The following is a 14,556-nucleotide window of genomic DNA, read 5'->3' as shown; positions in this document are numbered from 1 at the left end:
CGTCGCAAGACAGACAAATGGAAACGTCATCTAACATCTCAGGGGACCAATGAGAGCCTTTTTACTCCTCCTTTGGATAGAAACGTAAAATTTAAAACGAAAAAAATCGTAAGAAAAAACAAGTCGAGGGTAATACGGCTTTTAGGGGAAAACGAAGGAAATGTGTGAATCATTTTCAATTGGATTCTGTCGTTGAAAACGATGGTTATGGAATTCGGAAAAAAATTCTAAAGCTAGGAGCCACAGAACAAAAGAATCAATAAAATTAAGCTCCAAGTCCATTTTGTATGATTTTAGTTTTGAATTAACCGATAAAATTAATTTTTAATCTTCTCATAACATGAGCGTTCTGTTGTATCCTTTCAATGATTTCCACATTGCAAACCGTAGGCATATTAAGGTGGTTCTATCGCCAGGCCTCAGTTCATAAGATTTAGAACAAATTTTAGTGTGCTGCACTTTAACCTTTAATAAAGAGCTGTGTAAAATTTCAGGGTCGGTCATCGACCTGATCTCAGAGAAATGATTAAAATTGGGTGGTTTTCGTGAAAGAATTTCAAAACGGCAAACAAAAATTTAACTTCCGGTCGCTATAAAAGGGTATATTTGCATAAAAATCCATGAAATTCTGAAAAAAAATTGTAATTATCGGTTTATTTTTTACGGAATACGGCTCGCTACGATAAAGAGACGTGACACCAAGGCAGCAGCTGAGTTGAGTGCAGTCCTAACCTCAATTTGACAGATCGAGAGAGAAACCTAAACTTTGGGATACTACACGAATCGTTGGACTGCCTGTTTTTTCATTTTTATAATTCAACGCGAACATTCATTCAAAGGATTACATATGGAAAATTTGAGTTATTAGAAATATTTTTTTTTCTATATTTCAATAATATTGATCACTAAAAGTCTCAAGTATTAGCAGTGGTCATCGAGCCCTGGTATACGCAGCGCCAAGTGTCCAAAAATCAAGCTAAAATCCGTTTCTACCGGATTTCGTCTCGAATATAACGATTACGGGAATATAAAAAATATGAAAAAATGTGAATTAATTAGCCAATTCTGGCTGTCGTTCGTTTTCGGACACCAGATTTTTCTCACCAACGCAATGAATAAATAAATATACGGAGCAGTTTGCGTATGCCGTGACACCTTTGCGCCCCTCACAAAGATTATTTTATCACAAACTGCACACGCATTTGCCACAACCGAAGATACCAGAGCCGGATTCACACCGCTTCACTGCTCATTACGAAATTTATTTCTCGTCCATTTCAATAAAAATCCACGGAGAAATCCGGCAGAATACACGCCAGGCGTATGACTTGTGACAGCGACCGTATTTACTAAATATAGAAATACTTTACTACTGGAGGCGCCACCATCGATTTTGAGTTGGTCACGTGAGCTCGATGACCCCTAACCTTCATCGAAATTCAATGATTCGTCACGTCTCCAAATGCTCGCCCGTAAGATTTCGTGCTACAAACAATTGACAACGGATCGAGTAGAGCGGTATCCGCACTGAGAAAAAGCCTTACACGTCGCAGACATGCATCAATATTGTGGGCAGGGTGGCTCTCCTGCAGCAATTCTACACCGCCAAAAGGCACAGCGTAGAGTTGCTGCAGCACACGTTACGCTCAAATGTTGGCCAGGCTGTCGTGGCGCTGAAGTTCGCAACGTTCGAGTCCAACGAAGTGATAAAAAGGACCTCCAACAATTCCACTAATTCTGCAATTTCAACCTGCATAGGTACTTGGTGAAATAAAAAATTGGCGAATTGTAAATATTTTTTTCCTTCATTTCGGTGCAAACTTGAGCCTCGTGTCGATTCAACTTCGGGCAACTCTCAACCCTGTATGTCGTTTACTCTGTGCAGCTCTCCACGACGGTGCGAAGAGTTTCCCCTCTTTCAATTGACGCCCTGGCCAATGTTCCGGCGTACCGAGGACAAACCAATAGTGTCGATCGTACCAGGCGGTTCTTAGTTTCTCTATCGAATATAAACCCCCATCGGTGCAAACTGTTTTCAGTTATCACAGAAGCGACCAAGGGTCTTACCTGAGCTCGAATCAATCTGCGGGATCTCGGGGAACCGCGCACTTTCGAACCTGAATAAACGTAAACGTAGTGAAAAAATTCCAAGTTACAATGACTTCTGAAAAACCATTACGACGAGCACAATTCGCCTATTATTTCTTCACTCTGACCAACAGTGTCAAGTTACATCGCAACCCGTTACTATCGGGGAAGTCGACTCGAGTCGGAAAATCGTAAAGGAGAGCTCGAGTTTCCATTGCAAGAGCGATGGACGACGCACGAGAGGAGCAGCAACACGAGACGGGGGGGAAGGGGGCGTCGCGAAATCAGTCGACGACGTATGTGTATATTTAAGCGATTACGTAAGTCAAGAGGACGTAAGTCCCGGTGTACTGCTCTATTGTATTGGCTCGAAACTCTCTAAGAATGAGAGTATGGCGTGTGAAAATTTTGCTAACGTAAGAATTCTTTCCTCGCTGACCCCGCCGTCCCTGCCCTCTTCTTCTTTACACGTGCGCAGCGGTCAAAGGTCAACAGCTACTGCACACATTATCTAAACTCGCTTATCTATTCTCCGAACGCCCTAATTTCGGCTTCGAACGCGACTTTGCCGTGTGAAAATGAAAATTTTGGAAAAAAACCAACAATCATTTGGAAATCACCTTCGTTTGGACTAAATATTTCGCCAGAAAACACTCGTACGAGCATTCTTCGAGGTACGATAGCTGCTACGTTTTCTCGATTATTGGGAAGGCTGATTAATAAAAATGACACGGGAAATGATGTTTGCCTGATTCTCCCCAAACCCCATAGGAAATTCGAAAAGAAAAATGAATCGATGCTCATCTGAGTCTCGTCGCATCTCCGTCAAAAATCACCGTATAAAAATCATTCAACGAGGTTCCCCAAAGCTTTCAGTAGGCCCACGAAGCTTCGACGTATCGAGGAGGCTCAAGCGTATCTTATGGAATAATTATTTTCCAACTTTGCGCAATTGAGTTTTTGAACAGAAAGCTTGTGAGCTGATTATTATCAATAGGTCGGTGTGTTTCAGCTTGCCTCGAGGTATTCCTTTCGCATGAGCGTACTTTTTGGTGGCGCGAATTGGGGCACTCGAAATTTGGACTGATTGCTAAGCTCTGAGAAGTCGCGGTTACACGCAGGAGAAGCTTCTCCCATTTTTCCAACTTGTATCTATTAACCCTTTATTTTAATCGTCGTCGTGGATTTCTTACATTTTTTCTACCTCCGAGACAGTTTGTGTGAGGAATTTAGAATTATTTAGTTTATGAATTTTACGATTTTTCAAGTTTTCATTCTTCATTAAAGGTTCGATAACCTGATCTGAAATTTCGCCAATCCAGTAGCGTGCGATTTTACTTTACTGTTATTTAAAATCAGTTATTTGTAGAATATTCGAGTTCGTGAAAGGAATACCTTAACCGTGCGCAGCTGATTTTGTGGTGTTAGCTTGTCCGAACAATAGAATCGCTTCTCTCGCGATGGCCTGTGTTGTCGATCAATATGCACAGCAGTGAACTGTTAAGTATAGCATTTTACTGAAATCAAAGTACCGGTGTACGTAATTGATGGCACTTTAGTTCATTAAATCCACGTGTCATGCATACACTTGATTCTTCAAGTCGCTGGCATACCTTTCGCTCCAACATGCTCGTGACTGAGTAACGTGAGCTAAGAACGAATCGAAGGTGCTTTCGAAATTATTATTTTTCCGTTGCTACAACGATTTTGCCATTTTTATGTTCAGTTACTCGTGTTTACAGTCTGCAGAATTTTTCAATCCTGTGGAGGCTGAAGCCAGCCAGCCTCGTATTCTTTCCAGTGGTTGGACTTTTGTAATTTTTTACGCGCGAGAATTGCGTGAAAATTGTTTTCGATGGGTGGATATTTTTTACTGACATCTCTGAGCCCTGGTTGACCGATGCTCCAACCATCCCCGGCACTGAGGCAAAAGTATTATTCGGAAAACTCTCAAACCATGTGCTATTTTTTCCTTAACTCGAAATCTTCCTGAGACGAAGAGTGCTTCAATTTTTTCAAAGCCGAATTTCCTTTGGTGGGCTTCAATTTCCAAAAAACATGTTTCTTTGTAATTTTTTTTTCATTTTTAATGCAAAAGTTTTCGGTAGTAAAAAATCATTTTATTCCTGATTCACTACTCTTCTATTCTCCATAATTTGTGCATACTTTTGATCGAGTTTTTGTTAGTCCAACCGATCATTGATGCGGGCGACTACATTTTCGCTGACAGTGACTTTGAGTCGGTTGGGAGTATGAAAAATTGAAAAGAACCGCCTGACGCTCGGTGCGCGCGGCTGAGCGGTCACCCATCCAAGCATTGTCCTCACTCGAAGAAACTGAACTTGAGAGATCGCTGTACTCGTACGCACCAATCGCACGCCCATCGCTGTCGATTATTGGGCATTGTATTCAACACTGTAAAAGCCAAAGTTCAAACCCCCCCGTCGGTTATACCGATTCCTCACTGCTGAAATTAGTGCGGTAAAGAAAAAAGGAAAAAATTTGGACACTACACAGGTTCAATAAAAATATCATTACCGAAGGTTGCACGAGTGTCGGCCCTGGTCAGTAAACGAAGCATGATTGATACGCTCGCGATTTTGTGATCGAGTAACCCCCGTTGATCGGACAGACACTGGCATCGAAGCCGACTGCTGGTCGTTTTCTTTATTCGAGGAAGATCACGCGAATCTAATGGAGATCGAAAATCCCAACTTTGAGAGTTGAAATTTGAAAACATGCTAGAAATACAGCGTGCATTTATTCCCAGAATTATTATAGGACCTACCGTCTAGTTGTCGAGGAAACAATTAACGAAAACGACATTTTTTAAAGCCTTATACACACAGGTTTCTGTGGAAGGCACACTTTTTGAGCGACGATTTGGATTTAATGAAATAAGATCCTCCCAACAGAGCCAAAAACGAGAATAAGAAAATATAATGTTTTTAGATATCAATGGTGTCTTGGAAAAGCCTTATTAGCGGTGAAAATCACTTGGGAATGGAAAAATAAAAACACTTATTTGAGGTTAACGAGTGACAGCGACATAATTTGACAACACCGCATGAGCCAGCTGGTTCAAAATATACATATGCATACGCATATAAATAGAAAATGGCTGCTGTCACATTTTGCTTGACGATTTCACTACAAAAGTATTTTAAAAACACTATCATTATATTAAAAATTAATCAACCTCAACAAATAAGCTACACATAATTTAAATAATTGCGAAAATAAATTTTATTCGTTTCTTCGATCATCGGAAGAGCAAAAAATTTTAGTTGCTTTTTTGAATCACAAGTAACCCACGATCTTCCTTAAACTTTTTAAAATTAATATCGAAGTTTCACATATTAGCGTTTCTCTCAGCCCTTAATAGTCACACCTCCCACACCGCTAATGGTCACATGGGATTAAATTCACCCCACGTAACCATTACCCGTGCGGTATTAAGGGTTAAGGAGGTTTTGGGCTTTGATATAATTTTTTCCTCACGAAACAGCGTCTCGGAGTTGAACATAACGCTGAAAGGCCTCCCTGGCGTTCGAGCCTCCATTTCGTTTCAAATCAATCCTTCCACTTCGTTATATTCCTGAATATCGAAAAAAATGTGTTAAGGTGTAGACACCACCGTAGACGGGAAATTGCATGCTTTACACTTGATGACAACTATGGAATGGAAATAATAATAATAATGATGATGATAAAACACAGTATACCATAATACTATACAGTAATACACAACACCCTAACATGACCGATCGGTCTGTGGTCTGACAGATCGTTACCTGTCCCCAGGAGGCATTCTGCTCCGTACTTTGGACAACCGGACTACCGACTCTATGAACTCAACAAGCGATTACAGCAGCGGACTGAGGTGAGTTATTTGTCCCGCTTTATTTAAATCATACATTTATCGTGTTTGAATTACATCTAACATCAATCTCACGTATTATGGAATATTTCGTGATAAATTCACAAGTTTGCGACCATCAATCAAGTTATACGAGCTTGCGAACAATAGAAACATCAACATTTTCAGTTTTCTCGCAATCATTTTTCCCCTATTTTCACGTAATATTTCATGTTACTAGAAATCCATAGAAATCTTTTCTCGTAGGTAGAATATTTGAGAGTATTTTTCTGTAACTCTACTTTTTCACAATTCATTTACAAAGTCGTTGTCGCTTGAAGTAGAGTTAATTATTTTTTAGAATTCAGGGGCCTCGATTTGAATTTTTGAACTTTTGCGATAAATTTTGGTGGAATAAAAAACGTACTGGAATTCCACTCGAGAAAATACGAGATTGGAATTAACCACTTAATACCAACTTAAAATCGTTCTTAGAAGTGACTATTCCTTTTGGACGGTTCCAACTTCCTTTTTTCCAATCATTCTTTCTATTATACGAATGCTATGTTCATTTTGTCTATTTACGAATATCGATCGACGTCTACCATTTTGAATCTACAAAATTTAATGCCGGATTCGTAATCACGATCCCGAAAACCGTTGGTTATCAATTTTCACGAATGCAGATGAAAACTGCATGAGCGAAAGGGTTGAGGCGCTATTATCGAAATACATCAAACGTTGGAATGCAATATTTGTTTTGAAAGCAAGTGAAAATTCTTTTTCGAATCACCGAGACTTTTCCGATCGTCCGTTATTGTACAATTTCCATGGTGAACGGACGACTCCGTTCGAAGATTGTTCCAGCGACCTCCGGTGCATATACTCAGAAATGTTTTTTAACATCGTTCGTAACTATGCCACGTAGGTACGATAAAAACGATAACGCGGTGTCAACGTAGTCAACGGAGAAAAAAGCAATGCTAGTGCTTGGGAGCATAAATAGTGAGAAACAAACACATAAAAGAAGGTCGGGAGTGCCCCCCGAAGATTTTGTACCGCTGCTGAGCCTTCTCTCGAACGTTGGCGCTCCCTCTCTCTCTCTCAGCGAAGCGAAATTGTGGGACTAACGAGAATATGTATATGGGGGTATTCACAGTTACATCTTAAGCACTTCCACGTACTTTCTCTCGGTACATTTTTTCCACACTCATGGAAGTCTCAGCGGCTCTGCCTTCCTCGTTCAGGCCTGTCAAGATAAGAAACGTGGCTTAGGCCTCGACGCTGTCGCACTTTACACGGTGAACCACCTTCCCCTTTTCCTCTTTTTCTCCGGTGCATTTTATTCAACACCGGATCCCCGGCTTCCTCAGCCTCCACCAATTCTCCTTGGCGCACCTCCAAAAAATAGGAGATCCACTGAGCTAAGGATGTTTTACGCGTACGAGCCCGAGCCAAACATTTTATTCGATCAGTACTTTGCAGCTTAGCGATTCGCCAAAATTTTCATAATCATCAGCTGTTTTTCTATTTTTTCACGACAAACTCACCGGGCAACGAGCACCGAACGACAATTACCTACGAATACAGAACATTTTCAAAACTTATCGTACCAAAGTTAGATTCCACTTGACAGCCAACGTTTGTTTCGTTAACCGCGAAAAAATATTCAAGCTCGACCCGATTCTCGATCACTAGAACCAATTATTTTCAATCATTTTCATTTCCATTTGGAATCTGTAAGTTCGCACGAGTTCGAGGCTTCTTCACTCGAAAAATATTCACTCTCCGTTTACGTTTTCGTTGCAAATGAAATATTCAGTGGACGAAGATAGCAAACACAACAAATGAGCCTAGTCTCCGGCTCATGCGGCGCATGGGAAAATGAAGAATAAAGAAAAGAAATAAAATAAAGCATGGCAGAAAACAGAGACAAAAGTTATTCCCGCTTCCGTTGCACGCACCATCTCCTTCGCTATTCCGCACCTATGCTAGTGGAAAATCAGATCTAAAAACACCATCACTGAGCAAACCTTATACACCCGACTACGACTATCCTCATTTCCAGACCTCAATGTAGGACCGTGGTCAGCGATAGTCGACGCCGCCTTATAATATCGCTGACAGCCAGTGTTCTAGATGCGCGTTGTAAAACCTACGCTACGAAAAGGTTGAGAATTTCCTCTCCAAATTCGAATAACATTGCTGGACCGATGAGCAAAAGGGGAACGACTTTCGGCCCAATTATTTATTTCCATTTTCACGAACGTTTTTTTTTCTAAATATCGTACGAGCTTCCGGATCCCGAAAAATATCATGGCCGGCTTTCGTAGCCCAAAGCTGCGTCTCTGAGCTCGAGGTATCGGATAAAAATTTCAGTTGAACGATGCAAACTTCAGTATGACGTAAAAAAATTAAAAATTTTTCATTTTCTACGACAATCGTGGGAGCCTCAGATATTCTGAATTAGTGATAACGAATTTTCCATCTTCCGATCGTCCGGAGATGAAACTTCAGTTTCTTTATTGATTTTGTGGTATTTTCAATCGAAATTTTTTGACGTAAACGGTTTTTTTGGTTCCGAAGAACCGGGAGCGGTTTTGAATACACAAAGAAAAATCGATATGCCCATAATTGTTGAATTCGTTCCATCCATTTTCCATATTTTCCGGTATCACCCAAAGGAAATGCTTTTCCATGGCAGTCCTCACAATGGGAATTTCAATATTGTTGGAAACAATGTTCTCCTCGTTCAATTTGTTTTCCGTACCCTCCAATTAACTGGGACTTTTAGCGCGACCATGAGCCCACGAAAAATAAGGATTCTCGCGGTCCAAACTTTTCTCCTCAGCTCCACATATCTCAGACAAAAGAAACGACCATCTTTTTACTCCGCTGGAAGACGTCGTCGTTTACCTCATAATTTGCCGGAAATGTGAACCAGGATTGGCACGATTCGAACGACCAGCCAATTTATTAAGTTTCCTTCGTAAAATTCACTTCCGCAGTTGCTATAAAAATTCATTTGAAATTCAATCCTCGTCGTTTCATTCTGTGCCTTCTGCTACGCGATATCGCGACAGAAAAATTATCACTTTGTCGTCCATTAAACTTTTTATTCCTCATGGCACTATTTCTCAACACATTAATTTTTATTCGCATCATTCGACTGCTGGGCAAACTTTCATACATAATGTGAAATGATCTCCGGGACGTTGAAGTTCGATCATGAGAGTCGAAATAAGCGAGACACCCTGGAATGTGGGAACAGATCTAAGAATATAAATGTTTTTGTGTAATTGTGAGGTTTTGGTAAAAGTTGAGCAATCATCAAAGTGCTATTTTCTGCAGTAGGCAGAGAAACAGTCACGCGTTCGTTCATTTTTATAACGTAGTACAATAAATTTTATATGGAGCTTGGTGAGGATTACGATACCGACGTTGAATTTTTCATCGAGGAATCCATTTCTGTCCGAAAATATTAACGAAACCAAAGTATCGAAAGTAACGAAACGTGCATCCAGCGATTAGTGACATTTTATCGAAGAAAATTTACGAGCACCGAAATATTGCACAAAAAAAAAGCTTACCAAATTTGACAACTTTTGAAAGGATGATTGGAAAGTCATTAGATAATTAATGAGCATGATCTCTCGTGAGATCTAAAACATCGATGACGCTGAAGTTTACAACGCAGTCCAACGAAATGATGTAAAAAAACCTTCCAATAGTTCCAGTAATTCTCCAATTTCGTTTCCTGCCGAATTTGCAATTCGTAGTTTTTCAACCTGCACCGATACTTCGTGAAGTAAAAAAATTGGCCAATTACAAATGTTTTTTCCTTCATTTTGTTGGACTCCAACGTTGCAAACTTCAGTGTCGTAAACATCGTGACATCCTGGCTTCGATGAACAAACTTCGAATCGAAGCAATCGAGAGAATTCAATGAAAATTTGAGAATTTATTCTCGAAGTGTTGAACAAAGTACACGGAGAAAACGAGACCGAAAATTCTAGAGGAAAGTACTAAAAATATAGTATCTCGACGACAGTGTATACGTACTGGATTGCAGCATTAATTCGAAGAGCAAAAATAAGAACTGTTCTATCCACCATAGTAAAAAGACCAATACCCATAACTTTTATTCAAAAGACTCAAGAGTCTTTTTCTCTGTAAGCACAGTAAACAATCTCTTCAGTCACTTCAAATGTTTATATTGTTAAGTATGCTCGGGCAACCCTGAAAAAAACACTTTACGTATAGTAAAATGTCACACTGAAGTTTGCAACGTTGGGGTCCAACGAAATCAAAACTCCCCAACAATTCCAGTAATTCTCCAATTCTGTTACCTGCCTAATTTGCAATTCGCAGAGTTTTTCAGTCTACATCAACGATTCATGAAATAAAAAATAGGTCAATTACAAATGTAATTTTCGTTAATTTCGTTGTACTCGAACGTTGCAAACTTGGACATCGCCAGTCAAAATTTGTGGTTTTGCAATACATTTCCATTAATCAGTAAGTGCTAGTCTGACATGACGAATAACACTCGAAAACAAAACAAAATATATTTCCCACCGCCTCACTTTTTGCTATCCACGAAAAGCTGTTTAGAATTAAAGGGACGAAAAATATGAAAATTCAAAAAATACTATGCTGTTTGTAATCGTTGGCTAGATACTTTGAAAATTCTTGAAAAATAACATATTCCTCACTATACAAAACGAATCCGTTTTCTCCGTGTATGTGTCAAATTTCGGAAGGACTAGAAGACAAAACGATAGAAAAAAACCTCGAAAAAAGTATGAAAAAATGACAATTTTGTACTAAGAAAACAGCAAAGATGTTCAATCCATATGCCTGTGTTGGTGAACTTCGCAATGTCTGATAGAAAAGAAGCATTGGAATCATACAAAACTATCCTATAGTCTGATCCCCAGCGAACGCTAACTTTGGCATACATCGAAATATTGAGCTGTGCGGAAAGGAAAATGAACAGATTGTTCCCTCGTAATAAGAGTTCAATTGAAACGAATGACAGTCCGGAGAGCGTTGTATCGTCGCACCGTTGTAAACAGATATTTAAGGTGATTCCTCAAAGGAAAAAATAAACGATTCGAACAAAGTTTAGTCCTACAAGTGTAAAAAGGTTTGGGTGAATATTTCGGTTGGAAATAGCACGTGTGGTCAACACGCGTCGAGGATTGGTCGGAACCCCCCTGAAACGGAATATAAAGACGCGTTTACACGACATAATCCTCGGCGCGGCTAAGTTCATACGCGGCTTCGAAGTGGCATGTGGACACACATCGACGTACACAAAAGCAGGGGCCATGCACGTATTCGCATACGCGGGCGAGCATCGAAGCGCACACATACGCAATTCTTTCTAACTCCTGAAAGTTTTTTAGTTTTCGGAAGCGGGGAGCAGCGGTTGAGAACCTTTAAGCAAGAGCGAGAGAGAGAGAGAGAGAGAGAGAGCTCGGCTGTAATAAAATGAGGGCCCCTGATCCTCCCTCAGGGATGCTCCCTCCCTCCCTCTTCTTTGATAACCCATATTGTACCCCCTTTCTCATACCCTCGACTATGTGTCCCCCTTGCCACCCCGAAAGCCTCCGGCAGCCCCGCTCGCGGCTGCCCCTGGCCGTATATACTCGAGCAAGTCGCGTCAGTTTTGTCCTACTTCTACAAGCCAGAGACAAATCTTTCAATTTCATCAGTTTCAACAATAGCACTGTTAAATTTATCAAAAATGGTGGGTCATCGTCTCACAATTTTCTACATATTTCCATATTTCTTTACTTACGATCGGTCAAACGGTCATCGAGATAAACTTTTTCGTTTTATACCACAGAGGTGGAGTGCACCGACAATACTTTACCAGCTTTGTATATACAGGATCATATACCACCCCCAGTCTCCCTGCTTGCTTCTCTATCACCCCACCCCGACCCCCCTTCCTACTTCCCATTCTCCCTGCGCTCTCCCCCCCCCCCCTCCCCATACCACCCCACGCCTCCCTCCATCTCTCTTCGTCTTTCTCTCTCTCTCTCTCTGTCTCTCTCACTCTCACTCGCTGGCTCTCTTCTCTCCCCCGTGTCCCCTTGCCCCTCTTCATCGCCGCAACAACACCGGGGTAGTACAGTCCTAACAAAAGACCCTGCTGACTTGTTCAGCTCGTATAGACCATGACAAAAATCCTTTTTTTTTTTGCCTCTCTTTCTTCCCCTTTTCTCCTCCCTACCATTCGACGAATGTTACGAATTCTTCACAGGCGCCAGTTTTCTTCTATTTTTATCCGTTGCCAGGTTACTCATCACCAATCTACACTTTTGTTCATTTGTCTATGGCTCAGTGGATATTTATCATGTTCATTTGTTCTTGTTATGCCTCCCGAAAATCTAGGACTCTCTCTCTCTCTCTCTCTCTCTCTCTCGGGCGCAGCACTTTTTTTCACATGGGCGTAATATCGACTCTCGAATACCGATTAATCGTCACCGGTCCAAGTATTGGATTCTTGTAAACATGCCCGAAACTTCAATGACCCGAAATCGTGCACTCACTCGTAGCTCAAACTGTTTCGAACAACGAAAAAGAATCTTTGTTTTTTGTTGCTTCAGCAAAATTCGATTTCCATTCGGACGCAACGGGCAGCGAAATTTCTTTTTTAAGTTCCTTACTCCAATGAATTTTCTGACACCTTTTTTTTTTTTTGGTGGGTTCTCGATCTTAGTGAGGAATTTGAACATTTTTCGACGCAGTTGCGAAGTGAACGAATCAATTGATGCGGGGGGGGGAAGGGGGGAAGGGGGATTTTTTCTTTGATTCCAATTGGAACATGAAGCTCCATAACAGGCTTTGTTTCTGTAAAATCCTGATGCTATTCGGAAAATTTCTCGTTAGATTATTACCGTTCACGGTACTACGTAACTACTCTCGAGAAAATAGCATTTTTTTTGGTAAATGAAGCATTTTTTTCAATAATTATTCTCCATTCTCTCTGCTCCAAGATCTCGTTTGAGCTCGTAAATTATTGAAGTTCACATTGTAGGAGTGCGCTCGATGGATTCTTAATCCATCGAGTTTAATCGGATTTTGAGCTAAAACTGCTGGTGAATTTTTATAGAACTATGGAAAAAAAGATTTTCATTATTTTCTGTAATTGGAGGGAATTACAAATTCATTCGCAGTGATTAATATTCTAATTCGTAATCAACGTTGCCCCTGCCCCCTCGCTGCCTCATTGAAAAAATTTGATGGAAACCGTGAATACGGAAATGATAAAATCCGTTCGCAGTTTCGCCGTTGTACGCATCAACAAAATAATTTCGTTCAGGCAACCGAGTTTCAAATTTATCAAAAATATTTTGAAATATTGCACGAGGCTTTGATGAAACGATGAAAAGTTTTTGCCCCCACGGGAAAATGTTATTTGATAATTTCAAGAAGTTTGGGCCTTCAGTGTTTCCGTTGACAAATTATTTGTTTCTATTACAAACGCTGATTCTCAAGTGCAGGCTGCAGTTGGCGCGCGCACGTCATATTGTCACATTCCTTTCATTAAATACCGACTGTCAGTGAAACTAATATGTCATTCGGTCTCAAAAATATATCGTAACATGACAGTTTTTGACTTTTGGAAAATACTGGGTCACTCGAGCGAGTAAGTGACGACACGTAAGAATGCGTTCACTCGTGCAAACGACCCAGAAACGATGCATCAGCGAAAAATTGCTGAGACCGTCTTTTTCATACACGTATATATTCATTTGGTCGAAAATGTGTATTGTAGGTGATCTGAATTTGGAGTACGAGCAAAAGACAATGCACTTCCTGGACTAGTATTTTTCTCCTTTCATTTAAATAGACCATTCTTATTCATACACTCATATTTCCGAAACTTGACCTTCGCGAACCAAGTTACGTTGAGGAATATTGCATGAAATGGTGGTTCCAGAAAAATAGCCATCGAGGCCACTGCAGTTTGAATCCACCCATTTTTTTTTTTTTTTTTAATTCATCAGTTTCTCAATTTTTCGAATAATATTGTACAGAATAGAATAAAATATAGTTTATTAATGCACTGGGACTTTTCCTTTGGCATACAGCCGATTTTATATTTGTTGCACAATTTTGTTGTTTGTTATACACTTGATACTCGTAATAATTATTGATTCAAGCTAATCTTTCCATCAACGTACTCTCTGCCAATTTACGAAAAGAATCTTTTTATAAATTTAAGGCGTTTGCTGGGAGAGCATTCCAGAAATAGGCCCCGGTTACCCTGAAGTAATGCTTCTTATATTCTGTTCGAAAGTATGGGCAAAGGATGACTCGAAATTTGGGAATAGCACAAAATAAGACAATTTTTTCAATCTATCAGATATACGACTGTTTACGAATAAACGACTTTTTATAAAAATTATTGACACTCGATGTTTGTCTGATTTTTTCAGGACAGCGACAACCTCTGGTGGGACTCGTTCGCGAACGAATTTTTCGAAGACGATGCCACCTTTACGCTCACATTCTGCTTAGACGATGGACCCAAAAGATACAGTAAGTTTGGGTTGGGAGACGAAACAACAAAGTGACTCTCGGGTGGTCCA

The 14,556-nt window shown here is 40.3% G+C and overlaps 1 protein-coding gene across 3 annotated transcripts in view; it reads left to right on the top strand.

Moving 5' to 3' along the window:
* The window catches only part of Chi (LIM domain-binding protein 2 Chi), a 33,194-nt gene that overhangs the window by 14,518 nt on the left and 4,120 nt on the right, over nt 1-14,556 (top strand). For 2 of the 3 annotated variants that reach the window (XM_043411057.1, XM_043411056.1), the window contains exons 2-3: nt 5,875-5,971; nt 14,404-14,506. In XM_043411057.1, coding sequence (XP_043266992.1) covers nt 5,875-5,971; nt 14,404-14,506 — 200 coding nt within the window. The remainder of the gene's footprint in view (nt 1-5,874; nt 5,972-14,403; nt 14,507-14,556) is intronic. The other variant, XM_043411058.1, reaches the window with a different exon arrangement.

This window comes from Venturia canescens, chromosome 2, assembly GCF_019457755.1.
Source record: "Venturia canescens isolate UGA chromosome 2, ASM1945775v1, whole genome shotgun sequence".
Classification (NCBI taxonomy): domain Eukaryota; kingdom Metazoa; phylum Arthropoda; class Insecta; order Hymenoptera; family Ichneumonidae; genus Venturia; species Venturia canescens.
This window is presented reverse-complemented; position numbering and strand designations above follow the sequence as displayed.